This window comes from Cryptomeria japonica, chromosome 2, assembly GCF_030272615.1.
Source record: "Cryptomeria japonica chromosome 2, Sugi_1.0, whole genome shotgun sequence".
In the NCBI taxonomy this organism is placed as follows: domain Eukaryota; kingdom Viridiplantae; phylum Streptophyta; class Pinopsida; order Cupressales; family Cupressaceae; genus Cryptomeria; species Cryptomeria japonica.
The window spans coordinates 165453676-165480896 of NC_081406.1; the positions used below are offsets into that span (position 1 = coordinate 165453676).

General features: G+C 30.1%; 1 protein-coding gene across 5 annotated transcripts in view; it reads right to left on the reverse strand.

Annotated features, from left to right (window-relative positions):
- LOC131065977 (probable LRR receptor-like serine/threonine-protein kinase At1g53430) overlaps positions 1 to 22872 on the reverse strand; it is a 154448-nt gene extending 131576 nt beyond the window's left edge. Inside the window, exons 1-11 of one of the 5 annotated variants that reach the window (XM_058000623.2) lie at positions 22541 to 22871; positions 22128 to 22296; positions 21946 to 22017; positions 19889 to 19960; positions 19666 to 19737; positions 19455 to 19526; positions 6689 to 6760; positions 6495 to 6566; positions 6300 to 6371; positions 6021 to 6092; positions 5817 to 5888 (exon numbers count right to left, since the gene is read on the reverse strand). In XM_058000623.2, coding sequence (XP_057856606.2) covers positions 5817 to 5888; positions 6021 to 6092; positions 6300 to 6371; positions 6495 to 6566; positions 6689 to 6760; positions 19455 to 19526; positions 19666 to 19737; positions 19889 to 19960; positions 21946 to 22017; positions 22128 to 22296; positions 22541 to 22667 — 944 coding nt within the window. In that variant the 5' untranslated portion in view covers positions 22668 to 22871. Of the gene's footprint in view, positions 1 to 5816; positions 5889 to 6020; positions 6093 to 6299; positions 6372 to 6494; positions 6567 to 6688; positions 6761 to 19454; positions 19527 to 19665; positions 19738 to 19888; positions 19961 to 21945; positions 22018 to 22127; positions 22297 to 22540 lie in introns of all 5 variants that reach the window. The other 4 variants (XM_058000619.2, XM_058000622.2, XM_058000621.2 and 1 more) reach the window with 4 other exon arrangements.
- Between the last annotated feature and the right edge of the window lie 4349 nt (positions 22873 to 27221).

The window sequence follows — 27221 nt, forward strand, 5'->3', positions numbered from 1 at the left end:
CCTAATACAAGTTGAAGTCATTGAAATAAGAAAAAGGTTGCAAGGTATGCATCAATGAAATAGTATGTTTAGTAAATGGAAGAAAAGTTTTAGATGGTATTAAGCATGAGAATGTTTGTTTTTCTTTACTTTCTAAAGATGGCCAAGAAGAAGAGGATTTTTACATAGAAGTTGCAGACTTGTTGAATGAATTTCATGATATTGTGTTTGATAATGTACCAAAAGGTTTACCACCAATAAGAAGAATAATTCATCAAAATGATTTGATACCACAAGCTAGTTTTCCGAAAAAGGTAGCCCACAAAATTTCTCCTATAAAAAGTGAAGAGCTAAATAGACAAGTACAAGAATTGTTGAAGAAGTGTTTGATCACCATTAACTAGTACAAATTTTATTTACCTAGGATGGATGATATTATGGACTATTTGAGTGGATTTGAGTACTTCGCCAAATTTGATTTCAACAGTGGTTATCCCCAAATTTAAATCAAAGAAGGAGATGAGTGGAAGATAGCTTTCACGACCAAGGAAGGTTTGTATGAATAGTTAGCCATGCCTTTTCAACTAATCAATGCACCAATTACTTTCATGAGACCTATGAATGAGGTGCTAAAAGAGTTTTTGGCAAGATTTGTTATTATTTGTCTTGATGACATCTGATTTATAGAAAGACACTAGACTTGAAAATTTGAAGCATATTAGACAAGTTTTTGAAAAGTTCAGAGAAGATAAATTTCTTATTTATTTGAAGAAGTGTAGCTTTGTGAAGAAAGAGAGTGTTTACTTGGGATTGTTGTCTCAAGAGATGATATTAAGATGGATCCAAAGAAGGTAAAATCTATCATTGAATGTCCTAGACATAGGAGTGCTATAGATGTGAGATCATTTCATTGTTCGACGCATTTTTATAGGACTTTTATTAAAGGTTTAAGTTGTAGTTGTGGATCGCTAATTGAGACCATGAGAAGAGACAAGAAAGGGTTTAAATGGGCTATGGGGGCTACATGTAGTTTTGATTTGCTGAAGAGTAAAGTTATTGAGAAAACTTATTTAGCACTTGCAAATTTCAACAAGTTGTTTCATGTAGATTGTGATTCTAGTGGCAATATCATTGGATAAGTTTTGAATCAAGAAGATCTCTTAAGTAGTAGCGAATGTTGTCGACAAAAATGCAGAATGAATTCATTTGGTTCAATGAACTCAATAGCCTATATGTTGAGGATCTTGATTTTACAAAAGCTTAAAAATCTTGCAAGGATCTAGCTACATTGGGTATGAAGAAATGGTTAGATTTCATAATCCAAGATGATATATGTTGTTTAGAGGGATCCAATTGTGAATTCCTTGAAGTTCTATTAGAGATAACTTGATTAAAGAGAAGCATTGCGGAGGACATGCATGATATTTTGGTTGTGATATGACCATGTCACTTGTTGGAGAGTATTACTATTGATTATAGTTGTAGTAAGATGTGAAGAAGCTTTTACATATTTGTAGGGTATGTCAAATGGAAAAAGGAACAAGCAAAAAAATTGGTTTATATCAACCATTGCATGTACCTTAGACACCATGGGAGGACATAAGTATGAATTTTATTCTTGGCTACCCAAGGACAAAAAGAGGACATGATTCAATTTCATGGCAGTGGATAGATTTTCGAAGATGGCACATTTTATTCCTTGTAAGAATACCAATGATTTTCATATTACATAGTTATTTTCAAAGAGATGGTAAGACTACATGGTCTACCAAAATCATAGCTTCAGATCGAGCTACCAAGTTTGTTGGTTGTGTTTACAAAACATTGTGGAAGAAGCTAAAGAAAAATTTGGAGTTTATTCCACATAATGTTGGAAAAATTGAAGTGGTGAATAGGAGTTTGGGTAGCCTATTGAGATTCCTAGTAGGAGATAAGACCAAGGGATGAGATTTGATGTTACCATAGGCAGATTTTGCATGTAACAGTTTTGTCAATAGAAGCACTAGTAAATCACCACTTTAGATTGTATATGGAATTAGTCTAAGAATTGCTACAAAGTTGAGGAAAATAGATGAAGTAGAAAAGAAGAGTGTCAATGTTGAAGACCATACGTATAGACTAAGCTCTAAGAGCTTGCTTGAGTACATTAAGTGAGAAAGCACATAACTAAGATGAACGTTTAGTATAATGCTAAGGTAGGTAAAAAAAAGGAGAAATAAGGAGTCTAGGATTGGGGATGAAGTTATGGTTTACTTTAAAAAAGGACCATAGAAGTTATGGTTGTGAATCTCAATTCAAGATGATGTTAGCATATTCATGATAAGGACCATAGAAGAAGCTTAACAATATGCTCTTAAGGATAAGGAAAAATTGGCAACAAGGTAGGAAGGAAACCTTAGGGGAAGGGGAAAACCTTAACAAGGAAGAGGACATGTCACAAGTGGAAGAGAGGAGTTATCAAAGGAAGAGGAGACAAGTTGGTCTCAAATAAATCATAACTCAAGAACAAGAGGAAGAGGAGATCATTTCAAAAGAGTTGAAACTTCAAGGGGAAGGGAAGAATATTAAAGAGGATGAGGATTTTTGATAATTTGTTTTAACTATGGAGAGATGGGTCATAGGGCCTTTGAGTGTGCTGAAAACCAAGAGGATGGAAAGGAAACTATTAGAAAGGTATTCACTATAGAAACTAAAAATAAAAAGGAAATAGTGGATCCAAAAGATGGATGGATTCTTATGTTGAAGAGAATGTTGTTAAAACCAGAAAAGGAGGAGAAAGAGTCGCCACAAAAGATTCTATTGAAGGCTATTTGTAAATCACAAGAAAAGCTAAAATCGAAAAAGATAAAGCACCCAAACCTATATTGGGTCTTTTGGTTGCAAAAGGGGCATCAACTTTTGGTGAATGAAAACTTTTTAGTGAATTTTTCAAATTGAAAACTACAAGGATGAAATATTATGCGATGTTATGCCCATGCATGCTTGTCACATCCTTTTTGGAAGACTGTGCCAATATGACCAACAACCTATAAATGATGATGAATCAGTCACAAAGGACAAGAAAAAGTACGTAAGGAACCCACTAAAGGAGAAGAAAAGGAAGTGGATAGTGATACCAAGGTATGTATGATTACTAGAAAATAGTGTCTACGAGAATTAAAAGAGGAAAAAATATGATATGCTTTGGTTTCAAAGCCATAAGAAGCTAGGATAGTGAATGAGAAACAAGGGATGCCTAAGGAAATCAAGGAAATCTTGCAATAATATTGTGAAATTCTAATGAAACATCTTCCTAATGGATTTCCACCAATGGGAAATGTAATCCATTGTATAGATTTGATACCAGAAGCAAGTCTGCCAAGAAAGGTAGCATATAGAATGAGCCCAAAGGAGAATGAATAAATAAACAAACAATTGTGAGGATTATTGGATAAAGGTTTAATAAGAGAACGCTTAAGCCCATGTGTAGTACCAGTGATTTTGGCACCCAAGAAGGATGGAGGGTGGCATAGGTGCATTTATTCTAGAGCTATAAACAAAATAACAATCATGTATAAGTTCCCACTGCCTCATATGGATGATTTTATGGATTGCCTGAGTGGAGAAAAATACTTCAATAAAATTGACTTGAAAAGAGGGTAAGGATTAGAGAAGGGGATGAATGGAAAACCCCATTAAAAACAATGGAGTGATTGTATGAGTGGCTTGTTACACCATTTGGTCTTACAAATGCTCCAAGTACCTTTATGAGGTTGATGAATGTACTTTTGAAACCATTTCTTGGTAAGTTGGTAATTGTCTATTTGGATGATATCTTGGTTTTTAGTAAAGAAAAGGAAGAGCATTCAAAACATGTCAAATCTATTTTATAAAGGTTGAGAGAAGAAAATTTGTTGGTTAATCTCAAAAAATGCATCTTTATGAAAGAAGATTTGATGTATATGGGCTTTTTAATTTCAAACAAAGGTCTACGAATGGATCCTAAAAAAAGTTTGAGCAATAATAGATTGGGAAACACTTAGAAGCATGTTTTAAGCAAGGAGTTTTCATGGTATGGAAAGCTTCTATAGGAATTTTATCAAAAAATTTAGTAGAATATGTGCCCCCATTACTAATACCACGGAGGGAGAGAGAGAAGAGAGTTTTAAGTGGAAAACTACACTAGAGGGAACCTTTAATATCTTGAAGGAGAAAGTGACCAAATAGCTCATATTAGCTTTACTAGGTTTTAACATTTAGTGTTTGAATTTTTATTGTGATGTAACTGGGACAACCATAAGAGGAGTTCTACGTCAAGAGAAGAGACCTATAGCTTAATTAAGTGAAAATCTAAATGAGGCCAAGAGGAAGTATTCAATGTATGATCAAGAGTTCTATTTGATTGTGCAAGCACCTAAGAAATGGAGACACTACCTATTGCCCAAGGAGTTTGTTCCGTATATTGATAATCATGCTTTATAGTTCATTAATATCCAAGGTAAGAAAAATCCAATACATATGAAGTGGGTTGAGTTTCTTCAAATTTATTCATTTGTTCTCAAACATAGGAGCTGAAAATAAAATCAAGTAGTTGTTGCATTGAGTAGGAGATGCTTGTTGAAATAAATGAAATTAATTCTTTTGTGATTTGATTCAATGAAAGAGATGTATGAGAAGGACCCTGATTTTCATGAAGCATGGACAACTTTTAAATGTTCAATTTAAGAGGACAGAACTAAATGGGTTGAATATTTTCTTTAAAAGGGGTTGTTGTTTAAGGGGCAAAAGTTGTGCATTCCTAGGGGATCAATGAGAGAATAATTAATTAAAGAGAAGAATAGTCGGAGAATTGAAGGACACTTTAGAGTAGAAAAAAAATTAGGGCAGCTTAGAGAATGTAATTATTGGCAACAAATAAGTAAGGATGTAAACAATATTGTACAAGGATGTTCAATATGTCAATTTGCAAAAGGGTAAAGCCAAAACAGGGGATTATACCAACCTTTTCCAATCCCAAAGAGACCATGGGAAGAAGTAAAAATGGATTACGTTATTGGGCTGCCAAGGAGTTAAAAAGGTAATAATTCCATTTTTGTTGTAGTAGATAGAATTTAAAAAATGGTACTCTTTATTCCATGCAAGAAGTCAAATGATGCTTCACAAATTGCAAATTTGTTTTTCAAGGAAGTTGTAAGACTGCATGTCTTACCTAAAAGCATTGTCTCTGATAGGGATACTAAATTTTTTAGTCATTTTTGGAAGATATTATAGAAGAAATTGAAGTAGGTTGATCATTTTGCATCCCCAACTTACAAGTATATCAGATGGAAAGACAACTAAACTATTCACAACACACATATAATCCTTTCTCAATATCTATAGATGTTGTAAAAAACATCCAAACTTATCTATCCATCTACATTTATTATATTTTCAAATATCTCAATAACCACAATCAATTTTCCCAAACATTCCTTTCTTTCCCCACTTCTAGTAAAGCATGCATTCTTACCTTAGATTTCAATAGAACGAATATATTATTAGATATTTTTAAATCATTATTCTACAAATATTCATAAAACCTATGACAAATAAAATATCTATATTAATAACAATTAGTCTACCTTATAATGACTATGTTTCCTTCACATAACTATATAATTATGTATTTATTTCATCATAAATTATTATTCCACGTTGACTATGTTGACTATGTTGTATATGTTCCTATATCATTATCCTAATATCATTAATTATGAATAATCAAGGTTATCAAATCACCTAAATTTAAAATTATAGATTTTAGCTATTAAATTATTCTCTATATTATTAAAAACTAATTTAGTGTATTAACTCACAATATCTTTGGTTTGATGGAATCTCCAATATACTTTGGAATTTCTCCATAAAGCAAGGCACTTCTTAGCACTCTGTAAAGAGAAAGGTAAACCAATAGCATATAAAAAATATTACTCTTATAATTATATTTTTTTAAATATATTAACTCCGTGCGTTTTATTTATTTTTTATGATATATTGAAAAATCATATTTATATACTTACATTCTTCTTAGTTTTGTTAAATTTTGTATGAATGACAAATTTGATCCATCTCCAGTCAGATAACATATCCTCCTGTTTATATATAATCATACAAAACTAATTAACATCAACTGTGTTAAGAGCATATATTTAAACAATTCACACCTAAAATATGATTAAATGTATCATTGACAAGTACAAGTTTAAAGATATAATACTAAAATAAAGGGAATAATTATTTTTATTGCTGCAATTTTAAGCAGAAAATGTGCAATAATGAATGAGGAAAACAACACTTACAAGTCTTTTAGTTGAACCAAATTTGAAAAGGTTGAAGGAATTGGGCCTTCTAAAGAAGTAGCTTCAAGTCTCCTATAATAAATAATGAATAATTTTGATATTTATAAATTTATATATTCTAATATAGTTGTCAAAAATTTTATAAATTTAAACTATAAACAACTAATTCACGACAAATAAGAGGAATATTCTCACAAAGTTGTAAGGTTTTTCCAATTTCCAATGAAATCTGGTATTTTACCACTAAAGTTGTTGCTACTTGCTACACTGCAAAACAAGAAAAAAAATTACCATGCTTAAAATGGCATTATTCATTTCATAGTAATTTTCTAACATTTAATTTATAAATTTGAATGGAAATGCATGGAATTGAAAAACGCGCAACTTACAAATGTGTCAATCGATGGAAGTGGGCATATACTTTAGGTATCTTCCCATGCAATCGATTACTTTGAATATGCCTATGAATATCAAAAAAATATTTACATACATACATTATACAAGTCTAGACTACTCTTTTAATAAAACTATAAATAATATAAGTACTTATTTACTTGATAATGAAATTGCGATGACTTATTTTTTCAAAAATAATTGATACTATATTTTTAGCTTGAAACCCTATTTTGTGAAACTATAAGGATATAATTTAATGTTGCAATCTAGCTATTTTATTTTATGCTTGAGACATTTGTAGTTACACTTAGGTTATATAAAAAATTCAGACAACCACTTTCCATTAGAAATGGTCTATGATTATATAAAAAATACTATAAGACTATAAACCTTTTATCCCCTAGAGACATTTTATAATCTTAATTATCATGGGAAAATTTATTTGTCATGTTTATAGAATTGATTGTTTTCTTTGTTAGTGGTAATATAAGATCTAGGTGTAGTGAAATATTTTGTTACAATAACTAAATTTTAGGTATGATATAGGAATTAAACAAGAAAACTATTTTATAGACCTTATTATGGTGATGTTAGAAACTTTAAGTGAGATAGAAATTGAGGATAAAGTCAAGATAGCAATAATGTAAATATATGTTATAGATGTAGAAAATAAGGTCATACTATAGTGGTCTATGGAACTCCCTATAATCAAACTAAAAATTTTACTTTGAATTATTTTAAAATAATATAATTTGAGAAAGGAAACTTGAGGTGTGATAATGGGAGTGAGTACATTTTCCATGAATTTTATGATTATTTCTTCAAAGAGGAATTAAAAGTAAATATACCACATCCTATACTCCACAAAAGTAGGGATTTATAGAAAGAGCACATAACATAAGTACTAGTGTTACTAGGTCTATATAGACTAAAAATCAAACTACTCAATAAATTGGGTTGAAGAAATATGTGCAACTATATATTTGAGAGACCAAGTCCCTAAAAAGCATATTTTAATTTCTCTTTGCAAAATAGTGGGCTTGATTTAGAAGTTGGATCCATGAAGTGACCGTTGATTTCTAAAATTACTTCTAGAAAATATAGTCTTATGGGAAACTCAATGTTGGGGAAGCTGCATGTTTTCATTGAGTAACCTCTGAGTTTTTAAGAAGCCGACTCTTCATTCATTAAAAGGAAAAGGGAAAGAAGGAGCATAAAGTAAATCTAATATAAGGCGATACGCCTAACGGATATTTTTGTCAAACAATTAACATAGAGAACTTCAAATACATACAATTCTGAGGCCCACTCAACAATCTACATGCCTTGAAAACATTTCTCAAGATACATTTAAAAATTCTTAAAACATGAAGCAAACCACACACAAAATGTCTAATAGAATAAAAGAGTGTATAATATGATTCCATTGATAGAGCTTAAGTATACATTACTAAAGTTGAGATTAAATTTGAAATTGCGCATAAAACTATTAATTCATACTGAACAAAATAATCCAAAACCTGTCTGAGGCACAGTTTGATTATTCTAATTCAGAAAAACAATAACAGTTTTGAGGCTAAAATTATGTCTAGAATCCTTCTTAGTATTCCTTGAATCAAAAGTTTTGAATCCCTTGCTTATACAAACCCTTTTTATTAAATAGAGGAAAGCATAACTGCCCACTACCTAGAAAGCAAGAAAACATCATGATAATACACCAACTAGAATCAAGTCATCATTTTATGTAAGCATTAAAATCTTTGAAAGTGATGACTTCTTTCGGCTTGCAACACAGATAAGCTTTCTTGTCTCCTAATCGGATAAAAAAGACACCCTGACCACTCTCTCACAACACAATCATGATCATATCTGAAATATTGTGTTGGCAACAACAATGAAGAAAAACTGGGGGAGGAGGGGTGAATCAGTTTTCACCAGATTAAACAATTTAAGCATAATCTCAGATCTGATCAACTGCAACAAGAATAAAGATAAACACAATAACAACAACACACATAGCACAAGGATTTTTGACATGGAAAACCTGGTTAACGGAAAAACCACGATGGGAACCTACCCACAATGAGATAATACTCTATAGTAGTATGTGTAAATATTAAAATTGGGAATGCACATGCATTCAGGCACACTACCTAGAGCTCACTACTCAAAATACAATGACCCAAAAGGCTACAACCCTCAAGGAATGTTCACTACCTTACAATAATATTTGGACTACAATCCGGTTAAGATGAACTGAAAGAAAAGCATCTCCTAATGCTTGATGATAGTTCTGGTTAAGCACAATTGTCTGCCATGCAACACTCTTCTCAATACACCACACCACAAGATGAATTCACTTATTCGCACATACACCACTCTCTGAAAATGCAGACACAACAACAACACATCACTGATCTCTCAATTACATAAATATGACACTTATTTATACAAATCATCAACCTTGACTACAAGGTCGACCAAACCCTCAACACCTAATAAAAAAATTACATCACACGATACATAAATCAACCACCAGACCAATACAATGTCATGAAAACATAGCATGGACCCAAATACACTCCTCGAATACACAATACCATCAGGAATCTTGCCAAGATCAATCGCAACACGCTACACCACCAAAAATATCGCATAACACGAAAAATATTACTGCACCCATAAGATCTTCAATAATGCACACAAAGATCAATGTGAACCACCAAAATAAATAGGACACAATTAAGAAACATCAACAAGCATGTTAGAAGCATCCATAATAGCTGCACCAACACCGCTTAATCAAATCTTCATCGATCAACACACTAACACTCAGACAAGAAAGATAACTTGTGGAGCACCAAATCAAAAACAATCTGAAATGAAGATACACCTGAACATCCCAAACACTCTCCCAATTCCGCAACATAAGATATATTCATACCAAAGCACAACAGGTCAAATACCAAAATGCTACAATATAGCCAACTCAAATCTCTGCAATCATCAGAGCACCAAAACAACTCTTTGCAACACCAAAACACAGGAATATGTTGACATCAATGACAACATATCCTAGCAGTAGCAATATCCAACATAGTGCCCCAAAATTGGTTCATGACATTTGGAATAATGCCCTAAAATTGGTTCGCGACAATTCACTACATTGCTTGCATTTCACAAGAAGCGCCCCACTTTCTGTTAGTCGGACATGTGGAACTTTTGGCAGTTGGTCATGAGTGACATATGGCAACAGGATGGGGAATCTCGCAGTTTGGAAAAACTGCACCCTCAAAACATCCTGCGAGGTTGCCACGCGTCCAAAAAAATTTGTCTCGTTAAACTACAGGTAAGACTTCATAGGAAAGAAAAGACAATGCCACATGGCGCTTAGGCAGGGCTTTATAGTGAGGAGGAAAGAAAGCCATCAAAAAAATGCATCTACCAACACGTGGCAAGTGCGTGCAAACTACATCCCAATGCATCTCCGATCAAAAAAAAGGAAAACCACACTTAGACAAAAATGAAAGGGAAAAATTTGCAAGGTAGTGTGGATTATAATTTACAGCTTTTGGTGACTTCTGGGGTAATCCTTCCTGCGGGATGTCGATACCAAAAAATTTCTGGTTTTGCAGACCAGGCTTATACATCTACACATAAAAGTTGATCAAGGATCTACTGCAATGGAAGCCAATGATCTTCTAAAGGTAGAACCTAGGATTTAAGACTTTGATAACTCTAATCCAACTTGATGATTTCTTTGAAAGGAAAATCGCTTATCTCATTATGGGTTAGCTCAAAGAGAGTGTGGAGCCAAGTTAGGGGATGGATCAATTTCTCAATTTTGCCTACATTAGGTGGGTTGCTCATAGTCTGAAGATATGACTGATCCTTTAGCTGTTGCTCTATCAAGTTCATAAATTGTTCGACTTTCATGACTGAATCATTAGGAAGAAAAGGTGAAGGTAAGTTGAGGCTTACAAAACACTCAAAATGTTCCTTTATATGAGTGACTAAGAATTTTAATGTTTTCAGACTAGTCACGGCCTCCAATCCATTTCTCTGTGATCTCCAATTCCCACAACAACAAATTCCTGATTGGAAGCAATATATAACAAATTCACTAGCTTCTAAGAACCAAGAACTTTAGGTGCGACAAATTGCATGACCCAGTCAATAGTGTTACTTGCTTCAGTGCATAGGGACTGGACATCTACTAAAAACATAAGCGCCAATTGCAAAAGGGGAGAAAATTGCTTCACTTTATCACAACAAGAGATGTAGAGCTCCCGTATTATAGAGGCAGCATTTGTAGGAGCAGGAGGGAGTGCAAAGGGTTTCGATAAGATATTGATCTCTGCTTCTTTAAACTTTATTTTATCATACAACTCTTTCATTTTCTGGGCTACATCAGACACTTGATGTTGTAACACTATGATTCTAGTGCCTTTATCTTGCACTTCTTCCTCTAGCCAAGAGTTATTGGCGTGTTCACTTTCTAGAGCTAGCCTTGCATCTTGAAGCTCTTTATCAAATTGAACCTGCTTATCTTGTAATTCCTGCAATACCTTTTTTTTACCTTTTTCTCCTCTGCAAGGAGAATGTGCACATTATTCAGCTCCTGATGATATTGGTCCCTCTATTTAATTGTTGTTTGTACAGATGAGCTTGGATTTGGATTACATCCGGGAAACCTTCCTGAATCTGTAGAAATTCTTGTTCCTTATCATGGAACTCTTTGGTTAACTTATTTTTTGCATCCTACTCTTCCTGCAATTGGGTTGCCACATTGTTCAACACACTTTGGAGCCTTTCTTTCTCCACTTTCTCTTGTTGCACAGTAGACTAGAATCGAGCAATTTCCACCTCTCTAGCCCTTTCTTCTTTTTTCAAATGCTCGACTAGGGATTTAACCGCATTTAATTCAACTATAACTTTATATAAGTGTTGAGTATGCTTCAAGTAATTAGATGACACCTTTCTTTGACTTTCCTCCATGAGTTCCACTTTACCCTGTGGTCGTGCTTATTTTAAATTGATGCTGACGACATGCAGTGCATAATCTTTTGGTTGTATTTGTCCCATTGGTTTAATGATATTAGGCATCATAGCCACGAACAACAAATTCTCATGATCCTCATTGTAGAGTGTCTATATGTTAGGCTCATTAGGCTTCAAAGAATCTTTTACCTTTGTTTTTTGTGCCCATTGATCTCAAGAGATCTTAGCAGATTTTGCATGCTGCATTAACTTAGATGGAGAAGGGATTTCTTTCCCTACGACGAGAGCCTTGAGTGGGAGAGAAAATGGAATGGGGACCACAGGGGGTCGCAACTGAGTTTGCATGGGCAAGGTGAGAGTAGTAGGAGAGAATGGAGGGATTCTCTACAAAGTGCCAGTAGGAGGGGAGAAAACTGGGGCAACACTTGATGATACTGGAGGCGTTGATCTTACAAAACCTAAAGCTCATTCTACTAAAGGTTTGGTTGTTGACTAACCTATGATCATTATAGAGAGGGAAGCACTTACTGCCATGCTAAATGATGCAACACTATGCGGGGATGAGACAACAAGGCTAGCAGATACAAAAGATGATTGGGATTGCATAATGACTACAGGGACACTAGTTAGAATAGCAGGAGCATGTGAGGATGAGACTATCAATGACACCAGAGACTGAGAAGAGAGAAGAGGGGGATAAAAGTGTACCTGAGCCGAAGAGGCTAATGATGAGGTTGAAACTTGAGTTGAAAAAAGTACTTGAATTTGAGCATTTCCTAAATTATTTGTTGTGTTCTATCTCTTCCTCTAGGGAACTATGTCAACACTTGGAGGATTCTGAGACTTGAATGTCTCGCTGGGCAACTTCCTCAATAATTATGAGTGGGGCCTTCTTATAGGCCTCTTTATAGCCTAATATGTAGTCATAGATCCATAAAATTGTGAAGATGGTCTTAATTCAACCTACTTCCCTTTTCCCTTTTGCGACCCTACTTCTTGTAAAATAATTGGATCTGTTGGGTTAGTGCCACTTGGTGGAGGACCGTAGTTGGCCTCTATACTATCATTGCCTTTATACTTCTTTCATTCTTCCTCAAAAGTTTTGTCTGAGTAGACATTGCCCATTCCTGATCGGCCCTATTGAATTCCTACATGTATGTCCAAAAGGCTAATCTCTTTTCTTTCGGCCAACCATCTTGATATACTCCTCTATAGAATGAGAGGCAACCTTTTTGTAGGGTCAACTTTCCCTGTTTATGTATAGAATTTTAACCATGATAGCCACTCCTCTATGGGAATGAGAGGCAAGTTCACGTCTAGCTTAGGATCTTCTCGAGGTAGATTTATCTAGGCCTCCCAGGATTCTTGTGGCACATGCACTATGTGTATCTTCCTATTCAAAAGAAAACCATCTGGATCATCAATAACTACGAACCCTAGTTGAACTAGCTTTGAGGAAAGCTCACCCTCAGCTTGAAGCCTCCTCTTAAGAATAATCGGCCCTAATTTTGGGAAGGGTAGACTGCCTTGCCCCCGCCTAGAGATCACAACTTACACAAAGCTAACTGATGCCTTTATTAATAATAAACCTAGGTGATAGAAATTGAATTAAGGGGGAAGACTAGAATTAGAAATTAAATGGTATCAATGTATTTTAAAGTGGGTTGATTGAGATTAGTTAAGTGGCAACGATAACTAACTAGATTATAATTAAAAATCACATAAAGGTTGTCAATGCAACACCCAATTTTGTAAAGGTGCAACTCTTGCAAGGGAAATGGTCTTTATAAAAAGATGTAACTTTCCCCCATCATTGAAGATATTAAAGGGAAAATCAATTCATTTAAGAAGGAATCATCTACAATTAATAAACAAGATTAGAGCATGTTGATTCAACGCATAAATTTATAAATACACTTGGTAATACTATAATCTCATAAATTTATTGAAGAATCACGTATAAAAGCATTCAAATATTATTCAAGAGTTTGGTTGTCAATCCAAAAAAAAATGTTATTCACCAATAGCCTAACAACTAGATCAACTAATTAGTTTTGAATTTTAGGAAGCTTTTACAAACCAAACGAGGTCTTTTCATGCCCTTTGGCAAGCTAGGGATGGGGTCCCTGGTAATTTCACTGTTGAGTTAGGGACGAGATCCTTGTATTTAGTAATACATAATTTGATTAACTTTGGGTATTGTGCTATGATTTATTGACTTGAAGATATGTATACATATAGATACATACTTATATATGTATACATATATATACATGTATACATGTATATATGTATATAAGCATATGTATATATATTTATGTATGTATATATATGTGTATACATATATACACACACATGTATGTATATATACATATATATACATGTATATATATATATACATGTGTATATGTATATATATATACATGTATATATACATATATATGTATATATATATATGTATATATACATGTATATATATATATACATATACACATGTATATATATATATACATATACACATGTATATATATATACATATACACATGTATATATATATATATACATATACACATGTATATATATATATACATGTATATACATGTATATAATATATATACATGTATATACATGTATATATATATACATGTATACACATGTATATATATATACACATGTATACACATGTATATATATATACACATGTATATACATGTATATATACATGTATATACATATGTATATATGTATATACATGTGTATATATATATACATGTGTATACATGTATATATATATATATATATATATATATATATATATATATATATATATATATATATATATATATATATATATATATATATACGTATATACATGTATATATATGTATACATGTATATACATATATATATATACATGTATATACATGTATATACACATGTATATATATATATATGTATACATGTATATATGTATATACATGTATATACATGTATATGTATGTATATAGATATATATACATGTATATACATATATATATATGTACACATGTATATGTGTATATATGTATATATATCTATATATGTGTGTGTGTATACATATATACATACACACATACACATATATATACACGTGTATATATATATATATATATATATATATATATATATTTAGATATATGTGTGTGTGTGTGTGTGTGTGTGTGTGTGTGTGTGGATGCATGAATATACATGTATACATGTATATATGTGTGTGTGTGTGTGTGTGTGTACATGTATACATGTAGAAATATATACATGCATATGTATACATACATGTAGATATATATACATGCATATACATATACATGTGGGTAAGGGTTAGGGTTAGGGTTACAATTAGAAAGTGTTAATTTTAGAATTAAGGTTAGGGTTAAATTTACAATTAAATATAGAATTAGGTTTAGGTTTAGGGTTGCAATTATAATTAGTGGTAGTTTTAGAATTAGGGATAGGGTTAGAGATAGATTTAGAGTTATGGTTGGGGTTATACATGTATATGTATATGCATGTATATATATCTACATGTATGTATACATATGCATGTATATATTTCTACATGTATACATGTACACACACACACACACACACACACACACATATATACATGTATACATGTATATTCATGCATCCACATATATATATATATATATATATAGACACGTGTATATATATGTGTATGTGTGTATGTATATATGTATACACACACATATATAGATATATATACATATATACACATATACATTTGTACATATATATATATGTATATACATGTATATATATCTATATACATGTATATATATCTATATACATACATATATATACATATACATGTATATACATGTATATACATATATACATGTATATATATATATACATGTGTATATACATGTATATACATGTATATACACATGTATTGTGTATATACATGTATATACATGTATATACACATGTATATATATATATATATATATGTATACATGTATATATGTATATACATGTATATACATGTATATGTATATATATATGTATGTATATAGATATATATACATGTATATACATATATACATGTATATACATATATACATGTATATACATATATACATGTATATAGTATATACATGTATATACATATATACATGTATATAGTATATACATGTATATACATGTATATACACATGTATATATATATATATATACATGTATATATGTATATACATGTATATACATGTATATGTATATATATATGTATGTATATAGATATATATACATGTATATACATATATATATATATGTACACATGTATATGTGTATATATGTATATATATCTATATATGTGTGTGTGTATACATATATACATACACACATACACATATATATACACGTGTCTATATATATATATATATATATATATATATATATATATATATATATATGTGGATGCATGAATATACATGTATACATGTATATGTGTGTGTGTGTACATGTATACATGTAGAAATATATACATGCATATGTATACATACATGTAGATATATATACATGCATATATATATATACATGTATATACATGTATATGTATATGCATGTATATATATCTATATGTATACATATGTACACCTTACACATGTACACACACACACACACACATATATATTTACACATGCGTATATATATATATATATATGTGTGTGTGTGTGTGTGTATGTATGTATATGTATACACTCACATACATATGCTTCTATACATATATACATGTATATATGTACACATATATAAATAAATACACACATATATATATACATGTATGCATGTATATATACATGTATGCATGTATATATACATGTGTATATGTATATATACATGTGTATATATATATACATGTATATATACATATGTATATATACATGTATATATATATGTATATATACATGTATATATATATGTATATATACATGTATATATATATATATACATACATGCATACATATGTAAGAATGTATGTATGTGTGCACATACATACATACGAACATACATACATCCATACATACATATATATATATATATATACATATATATACATGTATGTACATGTACATATATATATATATATATATATATATATATATATATATATATACATATATATATATATACATATATATATATATACATATATATACATATATATGTATATATATATATATGTATATATATACATATATATATATATATATGTATGTACATGTACATATATATATATATATACATATGTATATGTATGTATGTATGTACATATACATACATACATACATATGTGTGTGTGTACATATATGTGTGTGTGTGGGGGTGCGCGCGTGCGTGCATATATACATATATATGTATGTAGGTATATATATATATATATATATATATATATATATATATATATATATATATATGTATATATATATATATATGTATATATATATATATGTATATATATACATATATATATATATGTACATATACATACATACATATGTGTGTGTGTGTGCGCGTGCATGCATATATACGTATATATGTATGTAGGTATGTATGTATATATGTGTATACACACATGTATATATATATATGTCTGTGTGTGTGTGTGTACTGATTATCATATTTTGAGTGAATAATATTATTGAAAATGATATTTCAAAAGAGGACATTATAAATATTATAACAAATATTATCATATTAAACTCATAAAATAAATAATATAACTATAAGATAAAACAAACATATTTAATAAGATTTTAGAAATTCATAATTTAAACTTATGACTAGACTAAATGAATGAGGTTGCATTGCAATGAAGTTTCAACCAAATGTTGGTAGGATTATTTTTTTCCTTGAAAAGTAGACAATTTGAGAGTAGCACTGCTCTAATCAAACTGTGCTAGGAATGGTATCATTGACTATTTTATAAATTAATAATATTTTAATATATTTCTTAAATCAATCACGAATTTCTAAAAATTGTGTATGGATGTATAGGGGCTTTTGGGTGATTTTGGAACTATTGGTAGTTCATATTGAGCTAGGAAATTGCAATTTGACTATGAAAACTATATAAAACTATGTCAATTGTCTCATCTACATGTCATTTTGTTTTTAATATATTTGATAATAATGCTTTTAGATAGACAACACTATGCATTTAATTTAAACTTGTACTACTATGTTGAATAATAACAAATATGTTCAATAAAGGTGTAAATAGCATAAGACATATATCATCCTTTATATAAGCCACAACAAGAATACTATATATCAAAGGCTTTGCATTATCCAATAAATAAAGTATTTGATGTAGGGTGACTTGTTCAAACATGGTTAGCTAGTATATTAAATGATTAAAATTAATAAAATTAGCTACTAACACTTGCAACAAAAGAGTAATGGTTAGTGAACCTTGGTTGTAGTTATACTCAATCTCATGATGTCTAAACATGTCAAGCTCATTAGTTGAATAGGTAAACATGTGTACAATGGTAATAAAACCTATTTCTATCTATATCTCTCTTCTTTTTCTTTCTATTTTCCCTCTCTTTTTACCCCTCTTTGCCCATGGAAGGTTAGTTTAGCTATTAGATTTCTTATAGATGCATTTAAATGGTATTATATAAAAAATATAATTTTGATATATTTTAATTCAATATCATTTAATTTATATATAATTAATAATTCAGAACATATTGAATGTAATAAATATAACTACATTCAATATAACTATAATGTAGATATTATTTATTTTTAAAAATAAAAATTATATAAACATTAAATATATAATATCTCATTCTACCCCTCCCTTTGTCTAGGGAAGGTTAGTTTAGCTATTAGATTTCTTATAGGTACATTTAAATGGTATTATATAAAAAATACAATTATTATATATTTTAATTTAATATCATTTAATTTATATTTAATTAATAATTCATAGCATATTGAATGATAAATATAACTATAATGTAGATGTTATAAATTTTTAAAAATAACAATTATATAATATTTAATAAAAATAAAAATATATTTATTAAATGCATTATATCACAATGTGGATGGCTATTTTTGGTGGGGTTTTTGGTTAGCTCTATATTAATAGTAGGATGATGCTCAAGGTTATATGATGCGTTGTATTGGTCTATCTAAGTTTCAAATGCACTTTCAACTATGTGCCTCTCTTTATATGTATAGATAATGTGTTTAGACTATACGTCTTTTATTTAAAAAAACTAGAAATAAATATATAAAAATATTAGTCTTCCAATAATCAATAGTTAAAACTAACCTTCCCTTATAGTTCCATGGGAGAAGATAATAATGGTAAGATGTTATGACTTGGTACATGTATTTAGATAATACCTTTTAAGTTTCAACATAATTGACCTAAATCGAAAAGTTTTATAGTTTATTTAACTTTATTATTTTTAATATAAAGACTTTATATTCATTAAATTTTATTATAAATAAAAAAAATTATTTTTTAAATCATGGTTCATAAAATCTAAATTTTAGAATAACCAAAAGCAAAATGATAAAAATGCTTTAAAACTAAATAGGTATTGAACTTTTATTTTTAAAGCATCCATTTGATAGCTCTAAAAACATCTTATAGTTTTTATATATTATTTTGAAAAGTTATGATGAATTCATAAGAAAGATATAAAGGGGAAGAAATGGTACACCCAAACTTACAGCATTTCAAGATTGTCCAATTTTACAAATGATCGTGGTAGTCGTCCATAAAACTCATTTGAAAATAAATCCCTATCCAACATAAAAGAATAACATATCTATTAAATTTTTATTTTTATTTCAAAAAATCATCAATAAATAATTGCTCGTAAATTTTTACAATTCTTGTACTCATTTTCAAAATTTTATACAACCAATATTCTTATCTTACACTTTAAATAATTTTGTGAGGTTCCCAAGTTCTTCTGGAATGCAACCAGATAAATGATTCATACAAAGTGATCTGAAGTACATAGATCAAAACTTTCAAATGTAAAAAATAAAAAATATAATACATAAAAAATTTAAATATTCTATTCTTAAATCATTATTTATAAGATAAAATAAAATAAAAAGACTACGTACCCAAAAATATCATTTAACTAAAAGCTTACAAATTTCTTAAATTAGCCAAAGATCCCAATTCCGGTGGTACTTGTCCAATGAGATGGTTGCAACTAAAATCGCTGCAAAAGCAAAAAAACATTAATTGACATTCCACATCAATACTATAAAGAAGACATTAAGTATGTTCCAATTGCTAATTAGTCTATTAAATAAGATTAATAAATTTATTTTATAAATATTCCACGTCAATACTACAAGGGAGACATTAATTATATTTCAATTGATAATTATTTTATTAGCTAAAGCAATAAACATTAATAAATCAATTTTATAAAGATTCCACATCAATACTACAAGGGAGACATGAAGTATATTTCAATTGCTAGTTATTGGCTTCTCTTTACAAGAGGAACATTTAAAGTGTCACTATTCTTTAAAAAAATCCTTTAAAATTCACATGATATGATGGTACTCAAATTCTATATTTAAATATAAATTAAAGTATTATTTTAAGATCATATTAAATTATGTTTATATTTACATTAAATTTGAAAAGTGGTTTATTTTTTATATTTTTTTATTATTATTTTAAAAACTGAAAATTTAGAATTAATATTTTAGATTAAAAATTAAAAATCAAGGTCATTAATAAGAACAAATCACGGTTATTAATAAGATATCATGTGTAAGATCTACTAAAAACAACATTTATTAAGATATATTTTTTTTAAATATATTTAAAACTAACAATAACATTTTGAATTGAAAGTGAAAAAATTTAAACATATAAGATAATTAATAAATTCTATAATATTAATCTAGAAATGTAAAAACTAATATAAATATAAAAATATTCTAAATAAATATTATTTTATTTTTAAATATTAAATATTAAACTTTAAACAATGTTGGCCTAGTCACCATGTTCTATGGTATCAATAAAGTGCACAACTTTTTTTACTAAATATTTAAATTGTAACTACTAGCAATTATTAGGGGAGATGATCCACTAATTGAGCACCCTAACTTCACGCTTCTCAAAATCTTACGTGAAAATTTAATTGGCATGTAGCCTACTTATAACTAAGGTTCCATGTCCACGTCCTTAGATATGATGCCACATCAACATGCAATTTGCCAAGATGTCCAAAATAGGTCAAAGAAAATGTGAGACCAATAGTCATGTATAAAGGGTCCCCATACTTGTGTAGTTGATGTGACATGCATGATTGGTTGCTTTTACAACTAAGGGTACATTTCCTTCAATTATAGGTATAAAAAAAATTGGTGCAATGTTGTCAAAAAAAAAAATTGGACATTAAATCAAAAGTATGGGTATTTAATTAACAACTCCTATCACAACAATTGGAAGGCTAGTACATGTGAAATATTTTAGTGGATTTCTAATTATGATGTATCAACTTTTTAAAAAGATTGTATAGTAGAGGGCCCTATAGTAGAGCACCCTAACTTTGCACCTCCCAAAATCTACTATGGAATTCTCAAATCACTCTCAATTTTTGTACAACCCTTAAAAAAGGGTTTAGAGGTCACTTGGTCAAATATAATGCCACAAAAACATGCATTTTGGCTAAGGTGTCCAAAATGGTCCCAAAAAGAGGTAAAGCCCATAGTTATGCACTAATCTTGTTAATTGTTGTGCTGATGTGACATCACATAATAGCTTGTTTTTGGCTAAAGTATCCAAAATGGTCTCAAAAAAGAAGATCCATAGTTATGCACCAAGTCATGTTTATTAGTATGCAGATGTGACATAAAAAAATTGCTTGATTTTTAGATTTATTCAAGATAAATATAGACATGCCATTTTTCGTGCTCCACTAAGAAACTAATTATGCCAGCTACCATCACCACTATTAGATCGTGCTCCACTTTAGACTCCTCTCCTCCTCCCTAATTAAAGGGTTGTTGAAGCCCTTCCCTATCTTTGAATTGAAAGAAAAAAAAGTCGTAACAAAATGCAAGACCAAGCTGAAACCTCAAATACTTATTTTAACTAAATATGGGATTTTGAAATCTTCTACATAAAATTCACATAAAACATGGTAATCAAAACAGTAGTAAGTGGAGTCTTATTACACACATTTCCACAAGGTATGTGAGATTGGCTAGCTCAGCTGGAACAACTCCAGTCAGGTTCAGGCTTTTCAGATATCTGCAACCAATTATTTCATTCAAAAGTTAAAACCTTCTCTGTTTAAGAGAAGGAAACCAAAGATAGAGCAGAAGTTATAAAAAAAAACAGGGGGAAATATGGATACATACATTCGGGTAACGTGGAAAAACTTCTCTGTCGGATGCTTTATACAGACCAACCTATTCTGGGTCTCAAAATCCTGGCTAGCATTCCAGCTTCCCTTTCCACTGCAGGGATCCTCAATGAAGTTCCACATTCTATTTTTCATTTTTTCGCTTATAGCTTTCAGTGCTTTAACTGCCCACAGACACAATTAAAACATATAAGAATAAATTACGTTGGAATATGAAGCTGCTGATATGACTCAGGAACTACATGAGAGCTTAAGTTAATGTGTACTCGATAAGGTTTTATACGCAGATTACCTGGAGAGTACACAATAGAGAGAAAGCTGAAACAATTCCCTAACAAATGAGTTTTATAAACTACTTTAATTGAAAAATGGTAGATGAAGACCAGTTAGTTAAATAAATTTTATTACCTTCTTGTGGGTCTGTTACAGTTGCTGCAGCAGCTTCTCCTGGATGTGCACTGTAATAGCACTGTAGAAGACTTATGTGTAAAACCCATACGAAAAATATGAAACCCAGACGAGAGTGGATGACCATTGCAAAGAACGGAGAATAATGGAAGTAACTAAGTTGAGCTCATTGCCCTCAACATTTCATTTACGTGATAGAAAATAAAATGTAATTTGGAATTGATGTATAGGATTTTTCGACTGTATTGGGATATCAACTAGTCAAAGATTTTTAGGAAAGCTAACATGTTAAAAGGGTTGCGTTATGGGACTAACTAAAAAGTTTAACTACGTATGATTACTTAATTCGAATTTCTTATATGCTTTCCAGTACAATAATGAATGGCACCGCTCTTGCGACATGATGGCTTCAGTAGTTTAAACCTTTTTGACTGCATACCTAAATAATATTCACACTTACTACTGAAAACCAGTCAATTGAACGTGTTTAGACCAAATTATGAGGACAGCTGATATGCAGGACTGTACAATATTTTGCATTAAAAAAAGAATAAACAGGACTGCACGTCTCTTACCATGAAAGAAACTTTTATTTGTGGGGTCATCTCAATGGTCGGTTGCGTCTCGTCAATAAAAGTCTTTTCACTCCTCGCGCAATTTGATGTTTCAGTGTAGTTTCTGATCCAGCAAAATAATAAATGCCCAGTGTACCTTCAACTATGAAATATACAGATGAAAAGCATTGGAATGAATGTGGAACGAAAACAGCTGGCAATTGAAACTTCCATGAGAAGAGATGAAACCGCTTACCGCCCATAAACCCAGGCAGAGCCGTGGATTTGTCTTTCGTAATAGGGATGGCTCACATGCGATCAACTTTAACGACTCTACGCCTCTCATCTGAATGAATGGCCAGCTGTGGGTCTCGTCAACATTCTATTTCCGTCCTCCTGATTTTTGAAGTTTCAGTGTAGCTTCTTCATCATATTCTTAGATATTGTTTATGTTTAACACATCTTTTCAATGAATTTTCTCAATATGTCATGTCTTTAATTAATGAATTCTCTGTCCCGATATCAAAATGTATCTTCCCTTCTACATTTTCTTATACTTTTCAACGTACGATACTTCTCTGTGTCAGTATTATTCTTGTATCACTTACCCCAGTTCACATTAGAACCTGTACCCCGCTCGTCATGAACAATTACAATTCATTTTATCATCGATGTTATGGCGACATAATAGGGGATTTTTTAAAGAAAATTTGGGAATCATAGTATTAATATCAGAATTCAAGTACTATGTAGGGAAGAGCATCAATATATAACATAGTTTCATTGTCATGTTGACTTTCTAATAGCTGTCATAGTGAAAACATCATTAATAAATTTGTTTTGTACTAATAGTCCATCATGTTTTGTAATTTTTTGTTCATAATTAGTCCATTTGTGCACCACTATTGGAACATTTGTGCACCACTATTGGGACATATGTCAACAAGTACTAGCCATTTTGAGTTTAAGGTTACTGGAATATTTTTAGTTAGGTATCACGCAACACTTTGAAATGTGTACTTTTTGACTTTTGTACGCATAACTGATTCCACAGTGTGCATAGTTACTACCCCGAAGCCAGATCAATAGCTATAAACAATTAAATCGCATAAAAAGACAACTAAAAAAAAATCTGATATACGAAATTAGATATGACAATTTAAGATGTATGAATGTGCGAAGTTCCCCTATATAAAAAATTATTTGATTTCAATATTTTACGGCCATCCAGTGGAATAATGGATGGTACTGCTCTTGTCTCATATTAGCCTCGCTTGTAAAATGAACAATTAAAATATTAAGTACAGTCTTTTCCAAACTGTGACGACAGATTGGAGCCCTTGCTGGCAACAAACAATGACTCTCAGCTTTAAGCAGGACAGTACGTCTTTTACCATGAATCAAATCTTTTATTTATGTCAGATATTTAATAGTGAATGTTTCATATATTCATGAATACAAGGCCGACACCATGATAAAATTATATTTCTTAAGAAAATAGAAGTCTCTTTTTTTTTTCAAAACAAATGCATTTTTTCTGCTTAGCGATTGAATGTGCATTATGTAAAGCAAATGCCCTTAGACCAGTGCAATGCATTTAAAGATGGACAGTGTACATGTATTGGTGTGGATTTGTATTTGTGGGGTAGTCCAATCTTAAGGACTTTATTTTGGATCGTGATGCTCAGAGAGATATAAGAACAATTATATTAATGTCTTGAAAGCTGGTTTTTGATATAGTCTTTTTTTTTTTTATGGAGGTCTATATTTGCACGACAATTCAGCAAGGGCATGAAGTCCGCGAGCTGCCATTTCAGTAAAAGGGTTCTTGAAAAATTGGGGGAGGTCATCATCATCTTGTATAGAAAAAGAACTAAACTGGAAAAGTGGAAGATGCCAAGACTTACTGTCCACTAAGATATTTGACCTTCAAAGTTTCTTTCTTTCATATAATTTTTTAAAATTTTAACTTTTATATTTTAAATTTTAAATTAAGTTTCAATAGATGATAATTGATTTTTGTCATTTTTTAAAATGTGCAATGTGATAATTGATTTAAAATATTATTGATAGAATAATTAATTTGTCATTATTACTAATATAATAAAATAAAGAAATTATTGAACTACTTTTAGATTTTTACTTCTAAATGATATTTAAAAGTTAAAATAAAAGAGCTCAATTCAACAAAAGTTAAGATATGTTAATAAAAAAGAAGAATTATATTTTAACATGAATGCATTTAACTTAAATATAAATGTTAGAATTTGCATATATGATGTTCTTATAACTAACTTATGAAGAAAATAAATATAAAATAGATTAAAAATAATTATTCATTATTACTTTTTAATATTGCTTTGTATTGTTAATTTTTCAAATAGTTTAAATTAATAGATATAATTATTTTATATTATTATAATTATTTTAGTCATAATCTTTCATATTTCTTTGTTTTATCTTTTCAATATATTAAAGTTATTTCATAAATGATTAAAAAAATTGTGTTTGTTGTCCATGATCCTTTGAATAAAAAATAATTTCATTTATCAAAAAAGAAAATAAATAGAATAAAAAAGTGACATGAAAATAAATTTGCATTATTAACTTTTTATCTCCAAAATGAAATACTTAAAAATTCCATAGCTTAAATCATGCTAATATTATTATTAGTTTTGACATTTTGAGAAAAAAAAGGAGCAAAATACATTAGAAATTTTGGTCAATACATTTTTATTCTACCATCTCATTGGTTCATTTGGTGACAATTAAAGATGCATTAGTATTGATAATTATTAAAAATTTATTATATTTTAAATAATAATTATTTATTATATAATAATATTATTTTTAAATTATGTTATGTGATAATGTAATAATATAGTTATAGGTTATTTTAGCATAATAGTACATCTAATTTTTTATATGTTATGTATTAGGATGTTTCCATCGAGGTGGGCATTAAAAAATAAAAAAATGATAAAGATACACTAATTTCAGATGGTTCTTTATCTGGTGTGGTGCAAGTTATCTCTCCACGTGGAAGTTGTTGTTTGTGTTTTTCTTGAGTTTCAGATGTTGATCGATGAAGATTTGATAAGTGGTGTTGGTGTAGCTATTGCAGTTGATTCTAACGTTTGTGCATGATTTTGGTGTTCTCCTTATCCGGTGATGTTGTTCATGCTATATGAGACCTATTTGGTTGTGTAGTGTGTTTTAGTTGATCTTGGAGATATTTCCGGTGGTGTTGCATGTTTGGACATTTGATTTGGGTCCATGTTGTGCCATTTATGTCATAATATTGGTCTAGTGGTTGATCTTTGTATCAGGTGTTGAGATTTTGCTATTAGGGTTAGTGTAGGATCATGAGGGGCCAAAAAGTGGTGATGTGAAAAAAAAAGCCTTTTCCACTCGCCTAAAAATGCGAAAATCCGTGTTGACTTTTTTTTTAGCTTGGGTGTCAGTACACCTTGGCACGGTAAACACCTTGGCAAATTAGATATCTGATTTTTATAGGTAATTTTAAATTAAAATAAATTATATATTATATAATATATAAGATATTATATAATATGTAATATATAATATATTATTATATTCTATTATATATTATTTAATACATATTATATAATATATTATTATATTATATTATATATTATATAATACATAATATATAATATAATATTACATTATTTTCGGACATGTAGTGTTGCAGTATAAACACTTCGTTGGTGAAGTGGCCACCAAGGTTCAAATCCCTGCTAGGCCATTGTGCTCGCGAATTCGAACAAGTGAAGTGTGGGGATGGTGCCCGCAGATTCGAACAAGTGAAGTGTGGGGATGAGGTCCCCCGTTTTTGGCCTCATCGGTTCATAGCTCTGGGTCAAAAGCATTCACGTAGAGTCAGAGGGCATGCCGTGCCAGTGTCACTGGTCACGTTAAAAAGTTTACCAGGCATAGTTTAAAAATAAAATATATTACATTATATAATATAGTAATATATTATATAATATATTTTTATATTATATAATATTATATTATATTATATAATATTATATTATATTATATTATATATTATTATTTTTAAATAATTTAACTATAAAAATTGGATATCCGATTTCTCTGAG